The sequence below is a fragment of the Hesperophylax consimilis genome, chromosome 30 (assembly GCF_061612785.1).
Source record: "Hesperophylax consimilis isolate HC1 chromosome 30, BYU_Hcon_1.0, whole genome shotgun sequence".
NCBI lineage: Eukaryota > Metazoa > Arthropoda > Insecta > Trichoptera > Limnephilidae > Hesperophylax > Hesperophylax consimilis.
In genome coordinates this window covers 7,257,643-7,270,451 of record NC_142865.1, presented here as the reverse complement: position 1 = coordinate 7,270,451, position 12,809 = coordinate 7,257,643, and the positions used below count along the sequence as shown (strand labels likewise).

The following is a 12,809-nucleotide window of genomic DNA, read 5'->3' as shown; positions in this document are numbered from 1 at the left end:
AGGAGTTTGCGATAGCTTGGGAAGTATCTTGAACTGATAATTCGTACAGGATCGGTCTTGTAATGAAATTACTGTTCGGAATGGGGTAGTGTTGGATTTAAAATGACGAATAAAAAAATTAACACAATACCATTTCCACTTAGGGGTAGGCAGAGATGACGGAACGCCAAACAATTTAATATAATAAGGGTCCTAAATTGGTGTCCTGTGGTACACCAGAGTTTGCACTTATGATCTTATTTTTTTGTTAATTTCACCTAGGGTTACTTGGTAGTACCAAATTGGATTACCCCCTTGCAACTCCATAATTTAGTTTTGTTTAATACACAGATAAGATTTTTGTCTAATTCACACTCCTTGCTTCATTCACATTCGTGTACTCTGTTATTAATCTCTTATTCCGTCTCGAGCATCTGGTTCACTTCATCGTGCCTTGTTTTTATCGGGCGTCCCCAATATATCAAAGCATTCAATTCAATTCAATTAAATTCAATTTAAAAAAAATATGATTTAAGATTTTCACGGCCAAAAGTATTTTTGTTATTTGTTTTTATACATTATTCATACATAAGCTCACATTTTAACACAACCTCAAATAACACATCTGTCCTGATGATGGAAACTGCAATGCTGTCCGAAACGTTGGCTAAAGAAGGAGTTAGCGCAACACGGCATAACACCCCAAAAACAAATAACAAAAATCAATTCAATTTTGTTTATTCATTTCAAAAACATTACAAAATTGTTAATTTCAATGCGTTTTTAAAATATTTTTACAGTAAGAATTCTTAGATTAATATTAACAGTGTGTATATCAACTATACCAGTGATAATAGAGCTTGCCTTTTAAAGGAAGCTTCATTGATGCAAAAAATGTCGATATCCGAATTGATTCTGTTCAACAGCAAGATTGCTCTCCCCACAGGCATGACCATTGGCAAGTGAGTTCTGCAGGCCGGGAGATAAAATAGTCGTTGTTGTCGGTGACGTAGATAACCATCGGGAACATAGAAATGAATGCTCTCCATGATGACCGAGTTTTCAAACCATCCACGAATCAGTCTAAAGAAATGTGTAGCAATGCGCACATCCCTCCTGACCCGTAGATAGATCATTCGAAGCACACCCAAAAGAAAGTCAGTGGGATAGAGCCACGGGTAGTAGCCATACTCCCTCATGTAGAGAAATCTCAAGAATTTCTTCTGAACTCTCTCCAACATGAGAGAATACTTTACCTGGTGTGGACTCCAAATCACTGACCCACATTCAAGTCTACTCCTTACTAAGGAATTAAAAAAAACTATAAGCACCCGGTTATCTCTAAAATTCCTTGCAGTGCGTAGAACAAAGCCCAGAATTCTAAGTGAAGTGCTACATGTCGCCTCAATATGAGCATGAAATGTCAGCCTACTATCAAACATGATTCCAAGATCCTTCATTGTCGAGACACGTTTTAAACTTCGGGCGTCCATTGCATACCGGTAATACCAGCTATGACTCGCCCTAGTGAATGACAAAATTAAACATTTAGAAACAAGTCAATCCGATTTATTTTACTCCATTCAACAATTCTATCAATTCTATTTTTTTATCTTACGCATTACACTTACATCATTCTTGATACATTTAAAGTTAGCATAATAGAAGAATATGTATGAGACGATGTTTGAATGTGATTGAGGCAAGGAGTATGTGCAAATACAGAGTTGTTTGACTAGTGCCTAGAATGGTACGTACTTTCAGTATCGCCAATACAGCTATTGCCCTATCAACTAACGTTTAACTTCTTAATGGACCGATACATACAGAATTTACCAGATGCCGAAGATATTGACGATGTCCGTAAGCTCATTGACTCGCGGGTCTGAAACCTTGCATTATTTTTTACTATACTTAACGTGTTGGCACTGTTGGTGGACTCTTTCGCTGCAGCAGCTGGTCCAGTTTCTTCACCACCTAGGATTCTTGCTGCAGAGTCTCCATCTTCTATCTTCATATCACATGTTCCGGTTCTTCATTTTACTTTACTTAACTTCACTTTATTTTGGTAATATTTATATATTTTTTTAATACCTGCATCAACAAAAGCGGCGCTATAAAAATTGTCCAATATTTATTTATTATTATTATTTAATCTTTAAGTTATTTTGCATTTATCACCCCGTGTCCTCTATATCTCTTTCACCATGGAAATAGTGCCAAGAAAGGCGAACAATGGGTTATACGTTTAAAGTTATGTTTGGACACTAGTCAGATTTGCCAATATGTAAATCCCAGAAACAGAAATAGTTTGAATAGAGGGGAAACTATTTCATTCAACGTCACGCGCCGTAATTAACTCAATAAATTCATCAGTTAGAAAAAGAACGATTAATGTTAATTTATTCAACATGTATACGAAGAAAAGTGATGGTATGCCAATTTCCTGAAGTCTTTCAGAATATATTGAGAGCACGTGTTCTTTTCCTATTAAATATCATGACGGAATGCGACAATATCAGAACGTCAATTTCAATATCGGCATTTGTATGAACACGTGTTTCGCTGTCCTCATAAAATATTCGCTTTTAACCGATACCTTGTTAGGAACTCTGTCAATTTATTCGTTAAAGGCCTGCAGTCCCGTTTTTAACAGGAAAACGAATAATTTTACCAGATTTTGAATCAATTAACAGATTTCATAACTGTAAGTTTTTATTTTATTTTATTTTATTGATTTATTGCGAAAAACAGTATATTCCATTTACATTTCACAAATTAATAACAGTTTATAAATTACAGTTTATAAGAAGTCAGTACATACATTTATTTGCATGTGTAAATACATCAATACTATCTGATTAACCAGATTTGTTAAATAGTATGCTTATTGCCGTCTTAAATTCTCTTTGGTTCAAATTGAAAATGTCAATCACAGAAGAAATATGATTTAACAAAGTAGTTATTCTCCCCAAAGGCATGATCATTGGTAGGTTGGTCCTGCCCCTTGGAAAAATAAATAATCTGTGCTGTCTAGCTCTGATGAAATTATCAGGGACATAAAAAGAAATTCGTTCCAGAATATCTGGATTGCAAATGTGCCCATTTAGCAGCTTGTGCGCCACTAACACCATTGCAATATTTCTCCTAACGTCTAGACGTTCTATCCCCAGCATTCCGGCAAGAAAATCAGAGGGATACAATAAAGGGTAATATCCGAACTCTCGCATGTAGAGGTATCGCATAAACTTTTTTGCACCTTTTCTACATCATTTGAGTAAAGGGCATCTTCGGGTCCCCATATTATCGATCTATATTTTCCGTGTATAGTCATTATTGATGAAATAAATTTAGGTTTTTGATTTATTATCACACAGTATTATTTTCCAAACTACAGCCAGTAGGATTATTATGCACTGTTAGCTAACCTCTGAAAGGAGATAGAGGCAGTATTTGATATTCATATTTAAATTGAATGCTTGGTGTAACTATAGGTGACCAGTTCAGGCAGGGCGGCTCCATCGAAGCTAGAATCAAGTTAACCACTCGAGCTGGAAGTTCTGTATAGGGCTAGCAGATACTGTAGATATTACACAACTGCTAACCCTGTACAAATCGCAATTTGCCCCCATTGTTGAATTTGGCAGCCATTTCTGGTCTGGAGCTCCAAAATACATGAAAAACCCTGGACTGTGCAGATAAGGGCGGTTTGTTTGATAGGTTCCCCTACCTTAACAAACGGATTGCAATGTTTAGAGCATAGGCGTCAAATGGTAATACTGTCCTTGTATTACCGGTATAATGATGATGCGTCATTGATACCTTCGTCACGATGCATAGTCGTAAAACATGCCAAACGCGTGCCCGACACACGATTGACATTTGTCACTTGGCAACGGGTCGTTTCCTCGAATTGTTCTTGACTTCAACAGCTCTGCTGGTGGAACGATTAGCCGGCCAATTGTTTCACATTATATTTCCCTCCTACAATGTGGTTCTCTTCAAGAATCATTCTTCTCCTCAAAAGTGTGGAGTCAGTGTAAAATATAATATTTACATTTTCAATTTGAGTTCGCTGACCCAGGAACTATTTACTGGATAACCAAAAGCTCTGCCATAGCCCCAAGTAGTTTAACATTTCAGGGGTGCTTGGGTTTACAGGGTGAGGTTTTTCCAGGTCTTGACGATGGACTTGTGCTGACGGGCTTAAAATAGATATATAGATTAGATATATAGATCTAGCTAGAGCCACGGAGCTTGTCTCTAAAGTTAGTCGACATTAATCTACCTATATAATACAATTCTACAATCTATTTAGGCAACGTTCCAGATTTCAACAATGGTTTTTTCACAAGGGCGGCACTTATTCCACTCTCCAATCCTAAATTCTTTGCTGTCATCATCAATCATTTACTCATTACAAAAGTGATATCAACTACTTACTACTCTTGGTAAGATATCAAAAACCTCATTGTTTTAAAGATACAGAAGGTCATCGTACGATTTTTATAATTATTTCCTATTGTCGGAAATATGTCAAAAAACGACACAAATTGAAAAACCGTCCAAGGTCGAGTGTTTTAATCGACTTTAATTATCATTAAAAATACCATAATTAATGATGTATTATAAATTTGATACGAAAAAGAAATCGTGGGAATATTTAAAGGTGATTAGGTCATATATTATTTTTTGTTTTTGTTTATATTTTGTCCTTGGAAAGATCAATTTTGCAACCTCGCGTATCCCACGAGTATCCGAACTTTGAAACATTTAAAATAATTATAATTTCTTGACGAAATTATGTGCACGAATTTAAGATTTAACATTTGAAATTAAAATCATGGGTTTATAATATGTGGAATATTTACTTACTCATAAATGATCTGTAGCGGTGCGTTACTAAAATACTCGCCCATGCAAAATGCATCGTATTAGAACCGTATTAGACAATTAAAAAACACTATGAATTTTATTCAAAATATTTATAGTTTTAAAGGTACAGCTCCATTTTTTTAAAAAGATCCTTGCTTATAAAGTGGTGTACTGGATGGACCAAAAAAAATAATTTAATTCAAAAATCATTTTGTTTTTGTTAGGTATCTGAAGAATAAAACAAAAGACAATATAAAAGGAAAATTCAAATTAATTTAAACGGAATTGATAAAGATCGTAACGCACCCAGTATCTTTGGGCTATTTCGGGGTTAGAGGGGACTACGGGCAGATGTTCCAAACTAGTTCAAAAAACTTTATCGAATCTTCTGTGATCGAGGAATAAGGCTCTCGACTAGTAATCCGGTGGTCCCGGTTCAAATCCCGGCGTGCACAAATGAATCACATTCGATTGATTTGTGTAATTTAACAATTACAAATAATATAAGGTACATTTGCGGGGTAAGAGGGCACTACGGGCAAGTGTTCCAAACTAGTTAAACTTTATTAAAGCTCCTGTGGTCGAGGAGTAAGGCTCTTGACTAGCAATTCGGTGGTACCGGGCTCAAATCTCGGCCTGCGCAAGTAAATTGTATTTGATTAATTTGTGTTATTTCATAATTTAATCATTTAAAATAATAAAAGGTACATTTGCGGCACGTTCCAGAGTGGAAGATATTCTCAGTATCGCCCTGGTGTAAATCCATCGTTCGGAGTTGAAATGGCTTTAGGCGTGTATGGTGACCAGATCTGAGTAATACTTCTCTATCTTCCTCTTCCCCATCTGCTTTCCCTCCCAACTACATACAGCCTCACATCTTACCCCAATTGGAGATGCTATAGTCACACGGTTCCGTGATAACTGAACACCATGACAATTCAACACGCCTTCAAAAAGTTATATAAAGTCATTCGCGATAAAAATAAATAACATATATAGCCTAACCTACGTAACCTATTTAATCTTGTTTTTGTTTCATCACTTTTTATGACTTTATGTCACTTTTCAATGGTGTGTTGAGTTATCATGTTGATGAGTTAACCGGTCACTAATAATTACCCATAACTTGGCATACATTATAAAATATTATAACTTATAATTTAATCGCTCCATGTCCCAAAAATTCTCCCCATGGACCACCATCAATTATTCTCCATCCTATATTAAATGAAAAAAATACACTTTGTAAAACACCACTTTTATTATGAATTAATATTAACAGCCAACCAGGTTTCGCTTAGCTCAAGCTTATAAATGTAAGCTGTATTATTATTATTATATCAGTTGGTATAATAAGCCCTGACGAAGCTTGAGCTAAGCGAAACCTGGTTGGCTGTTAATATTTATTCATAATAAAAGTGGTGTTTTACAAAGTGTATTTTTTCATTTAATATATAATGTCACATCACAAAGTGTTTGCTTCCTTCGATAAAAATACTCTCCATCCTGTTCTGCTGAAGTAACCGCTAAGAAAACCATTAAGAAACATTGCCTAATTAACTTTGTGGCTTTGTAAACACAAAACAGCAAACATTACCTCTCAGATTGAGAAACACAGATCATTCGTCTTGTATTATTATTTTAGTCAGAGATCACAGCATTTGATTTATATCTCTGCTGGAAACGAAGAAACATAGTTTGAATTTGTATCACTCATGATTTCTCAAGTGATACACTTCACGATATTGTATTGGGAAATTACTTCACTTTGAAGGTTAAATATGTAGGTACTATAATGTTATATTTTAATGTTGACTTTCGAAAGATTTTTGTTTGTAATAAGTAATTATTATTAAACATACAAGGAGAAAAATTTATTTATGCACTTACGCGAGAACAATCCATTTATAAAATTAATACACAGATGGGTACAATAATTACAAAAGACTGAGAATACATTAATTTTCGTACATCTAAATAAATTTTAGATGTACGATATTTGATGTTTTCAGGTGAAACATGCTAAGGCGTCTTAAACAATGGGAATTAGGAACATTTTATAAGATACTGTTAATAATGTGACTGCATGACCATTTCCTTATAAAATATTAGTCATGGAATTCCACATATTATTATGTATTACAGCAATCATAAAGTTTTAATATTTTTTACTTCTTTATTTGCAGGCGTTAACAGTTCTGGTCCTCGCAACCACAATTCTTGCTGAGCCGCCGGTTAGAGTTGGTTTCTCCGGCTACAACTATGCTCCTCCTCCACCTCCACCAAGCTACAGTCCCCCTAGCACAAGCTACGGAACACCAAGCTCAAGCTACGGAACACCAAGCTCAAGCTACGGAACACCAAGCTCAAGCTATGGAACCCCTAGCTCAAGCTACGGAACCCCCAGCTCAAATTATGGAGCGCCAAGCCAAAGTTATAACGCACCCAGTTCAAACTATCACGCACCTAGCCCAAGCTATAATACACCCAATACTATGTACAATGCTCCTGGATCTAGCTATGGAGTTCCGAGTTCAAGCTACGTAGCACCTAGCTCAAATTACGTTACGCAAAACTACAAACCTGCAAGCAACAGCTATTTAGCGCCTAGTTCAAATTATGGTGCTCCCTCTCAGAGCTACAACGCTCCCAGCTCAAGCTATGGAACACCCAGCAATAATTACGCTGCTCCCAGCAACAACTATCTTGCTCCCAGTTCAAGCTATAATGCGCCTAGTTCAAGCTACAATGCCCCTAGTTCAAGCTATCATGCGCCAAGTTCAAGCTATTCCACTCAAAGCGTTGCTGGAGGAAACAATGGATACAATTTCAACAAACCTTCTCCAAGCTATAATGCACCAAGTTCAGGCTATCCAAGTGCTGGTGTGACAAGCCCAAGCTCAAACTACGGAGCTCCAGCCCAGAACCAAGGAAATTATAACCATGGCAACGACAACCATGGCGGAGATCATGGACACAGTGAAAGCAGCGAGGTAAGAAAAATTACACCAAATTTTTAATGATTTTTAAACACTGAAAAGGAAAATCCTAGGAGTGTTATAAGCCATAATAGACAGCGCCATAATTTCATAACTTGGCATATTTCAGCATATCGCTCGCCATACATTTCAATTGGTAGTGTTTGGCGAGCGATATGCTGAAATAGGCTAAGCCATGAAGCGTATAGCGTAATGTGTCGCCTACGATTTGGCCCAAGCAACACAAACTTTGGATTGTGTGTATTGGTGAATATAGTGATGTATTTTTGAAACGTCACTGAGTAATGGTATTTTTTCTCGTGTTTAGCGAAAATAGACAATATTATATCTGTACATGTAGTTCTTCTAATTAAGTGAATATTTGAAAATGTGTTCATGCCAATTCGAATATTTTTTATTATATAACTAACGAACCTTCCAGAAAACCAAGTCACCTAGGCAAAGCTCTCGACTAGCAATCCGAAGGTCGCGGGTTCAAATCCCGGTGTGCGCAAATAAATTTTATTTGACGAATTTGTGTTATTTCACAATTTATTAATTTAAATATAATATATAGAATACTTGTGGCACCTTCCAGAGGGGAAGTTACTCTCAGTATTGCCATGGTGTAAGACCAACATTCAGAATTGAAACGTTGCTTGAAATGGCTTTAGACGTGTTTGGTGACCAGATCTGAATTGCCGGGTACTCCCCCAACTTACTCTTCCCCGCCTCCTTCCTCTCCTCACTTCCTTCAGCTTCACAACATACCCCAATTGAGGATGCCATAGTCTCACTCTGAAATTTGATTTACTGGGGTCATGTACATAAAACTCGTTCTATATCATGTTATATTATTGTCAGAAACATGGTATATACAGTTTAAGAAAGATAGAACACCAATCATTATCTTTGCATTTCAAAAAATACCATAAAGACTCCCATATAATTTGAAATAATTTAACTAAACAGAAAACGGTCAAACAGTTCACCTGGTTACTGTTCGCCATTTTTAACATAAAATAAAATAAATAATTAACAATAACTATTTCAATACGTTTGTCTAAAAATATATATTTTTAGTATAGTCTCGTGTAAAATGGTAAACAGAATTTCAAGGAAAAAAACACCATCGGCATGAAAACACATTAAAAAAGAATAATATTTGTTTGAGTAAAAAACAATAAAATTTTAAACAGCATATGCCCATCTGTATTATTAAAATATGAATTAGTCTTTCGTCTGCCCTCCAAAACTATATTAAATTTTATTTATTTATTTATATTATACGCCCATGTAGACTTGTCCAAACATGTCGTATAGAACCCACGAAGTAGAAAAGTATTATGTTAACCTTAATTATTATTGAGGTATGTTATTATAGCCTTCTTGTAACTATATTCCATGCAGTTGAACACATCTAAAATGTCTGTAAAATTATTGCCAACTGCATGCAATCTAGGTACAATGGAGTATCAAAATGACTCAGTCCTGGTATTGTTGTTGCATTAAAAAGGATTTTCGATTGAGTAGTTCTAGTTGGTATGTTGTGTTATTTTGAGATACGTTCAAAAACAGCGAATCTCTTTTGAAAATTTGATAACATGATTATTTCAATTTTTCAATCATATCAGGTTATAATATAATAAGATAGAATTGATCTTACTTCGGGTCCACAGATACGCCAACAACACAATTCTATGAAGTTATCTCTTCAGTGGTAATATAATTAAACTAATTACTTAATGACTCATAACTCATAACATAAGTTATGATGTATTTTTTAAGATTCGTGATCGGGAAATAAATTTTACGGAGCGAAGCTGTGATTGACGAGATGAAATTATTGTTTTTAAGATCAAGTTCATTTGGATGAGTGATCATAATCAGTGATTTTACTAGCGTGAGACAAAATTATTCGTTTAAGAGGAAGCTACAAGCCAAAAATGTGTATATTCTTGGTATACCTTATATCGTAGGTAATAATAGGCATTAAAATTGCTTGACAAATGGAGTCTAGAAACGTCCGATTTCAAGCACAAAACTGTTTTTTATTTATATTGTAAATAATTTTGAAGAAAGCAAAAAAGTTAATCAAATGAAACTGTCACACATAATTTTAGCTATAATACTGTATTTTTTTATGCGTTAATACATTTCTGTTGAAAAAATATGTTTTAAGTAGTTTAAATTTATGTTTTTTATTGTTTTATTTGTATTCTACTGAAGCGAAACGATAGGAAAACCTTTAATTTATCTATGCTTTTTGGTATTCATAATGTACACCAATTTGTTATATACAATAGAGTTTAATCAAAATAGTGATTTGGCATTAAGCTTCGCCTTAAGAAAATTTCGTTCTACACCTGTCGTTCCCTTGGAACAACAAGGTTCTATCTGCCATTTGTATGAAGCTGAGATATTGTAGTTCGAAGTTTGAATGGCGAATAAAATGTTAAAGATAAAATTTTTGAAAAAGTTACATACTGAATAAGTTTGTTTATTAAAAGCAATGTTTTTTTCAACATTAAATGTTCTTAAACCTAAATAAAAATCAATTACAATACGTGAATTTTGCACTCTCTTACATGTGATTTTTCATTTATTTTCGCAGTTTTACACAATTGGCAGATGGAACATTATTTTTCTAAGCGAAGAACTCGAAGTACAATGAAAAAATAAAAATAATAATTTTATCTATGACAGATAGAATTAATATGCTCGTAAAATTTGTAAATGTAACCTTGTTGTTCTAAAAATTAAAACAAACGTTTTTTAATAGAACTTTGTTTAAAAATTGTTTGTGAACTCAAATGGAATTTGGACATATTTTAAATAGGAGAGAAATAATCTTAACGAATCTCATTTAAAATAAAATATATTTGGATTTAACCCCTCGACTTCGGAGGCCATCTGTTAAATGGTTTTTTCTTCACGAGAAGCTTTATATATTTGTAAATTTGAAAGAATGCTGATAATTGTAGTTGATAGCTGTACATAAATACAGACTCTCTGTAAATTGATACTGTCAAAAGAACACAACAAGTGCGCAACACTAGATTGTGTTCTTCTTTAATTTATAAGTAGGTGAACACCAGAACATTCTTTGGACAAAAGGAGTTTTTTTTATAAAGCTCCGTTGCTTTATTATTTGCTCGGTGAAAATATAAAAACTGTAGGTTCGTTGAATTTATTCAAGAAAGTAGTTAAAAACTATAGATTCGTAGAATCTATTCAAGAAAGTGGTCAAAAACTATAGATTCGTTGAATCTATTCAAGAAAGTGGTTAAAAACTATAGATTCGTAGAATCTATTCAAGAAAGTGGTTAAAAACTATAGATTCGTTGAATCTATTCAAGAAAGTGGTTAAAAACTATAGATTCGTTGAATCTATTCAAGAAACTGGTTAAAATTTCCATACTGGCTGAGAGTGGTGATGTTTGTTGGATTGCCCATGCTTCTGTCATGAATCACCTTAGGAGCCCCATGTTCGATGTGATCCATCTGTGTATGTGTTATGTGAATTAGTTCTTTGATTGAATATAATTGTATCTTGACACAGGAATTCCCTAGTGAGATGAGCAACGGAGGAAAAAAATCTTACATAGAGTGGAGCACATTGTCTTAATCCTTAGTCGACGAAAACAAAATATTATTCTGCCCATTACCCATTATCATATTATATTTATAAGCTTTGAAACATCGCGATGTATTACTTGAGATTATTTAAATCCAGCTGCGGTGTTTTTTTGGTAAAAACGTCTCTGATTCTTTTTGAGATTAAAACAAAGACCCTGAACCTTGCTGTCAAATTTAAAATTCGTTAGTTTTCAGAAAACATTAAGTTAAACAATTTATTTTTGTTATTTACGTATTATGTTAACCCCGGCACTCGGGTCAATGTCAAATGATTTTGAGACATGCGTGACAAGACTTTGAAATTATTAATTTATAGAAACACTTTTAAACCTATTCAAGATGAAACGTGTAAAAATTATCATAATGTGCAAAAACTATGGTAGATTTTATTGCAGAAAATTTTTATTTGAAGTACGAGTTATAGAGGAATTTTTTGTAATAAAAATACATACCTACATAATTTGGGAGGCTGGTATGAGAACTGCCACCTCGGGAACCATTCATTTGATAACCAATACCTCTGCCACAAGTAATTAAATGACAAGAATTAGCAGGGGTGCAGGGTTCAGGAGATGAGGTTTGTCCAGGTCTTGGGGGTGGATGTATCTGCTCACCAGCTTCGTGGCGAACAAATATGGCAATTAAATATGCCGGTTGAGGAAGACCCTTCGACTAGTCAACCCATGGCTTTGACCGCATTGGGAGGGATAGATACATACGTCCGTCACTCCTGGATATATTGATTCCCGGATTCCTTCGCACCCCTGAAACCGCTTTCCTTCTCAGAACTTCCAGAAATACCCTTCCAGCACACAGCGTACCCGAGGATAACACATGCACCGAGGGAAATTATTTTCCTCGGAGCCTCCTATGTGGAGTCGATGAAAAAACTATGCTACATTTTTATCATACAAATAAACAACAACAAAAAAATTGCGTCAAAACTTTAGGTACTCCATCCCAGGGTGGGATAAGGCCTCGACAAATGTTATCGACGGCTACGTGCGTTTAATACCGCCTAGGAGTCGCAACTGTAATTTCTGGGATTCCTCTACATGAGGGAGTATGGCTACTAGCCGTGGCTCTATCCTACTGACTTTCTCTTGGGCATGCTCGGTATGAACCATCTACGGGTCAGAAGAGATGTGCGTATTGTATCACACTTCTTCAAACTGATTCGTGGATGGTTTGAAAATCCGACTATCATGGAGAGTATTAGTCTCTATGTTCCTGATGGTTATCTCCGTCACCGACAGCATAGACTGGTTTTATCTCCCGGCCTGCAGGACTAACTTGCCAATGATCATGCCGATAGGGAGAGCAGTCTCGCTGTTGAAC

General features: G+C 35.1%; 1 protein-coding gene across 1 annotated transcript in view; it reads left to right on the top strand.

Moving 5' to 3' along the window:
• Nucleotides 1–12,809, top strand: part of LOC149409581 (uncharacterized) — a 35,008-nt gene that overhangs the window by 17,379 nt on the left and 4,820 nt on the right. Inside the window, exon 3 of the mRNA XM_089649404.1 lies at nt 7,041–7,847. Within this exon, the coding sequence (XP_089505530.1) occupies nt 7,041–7,847 (807 nt within the window). The remainder of the gene's footprint in view (nt 1–7,040; nt 7,848–12,809) is intronic.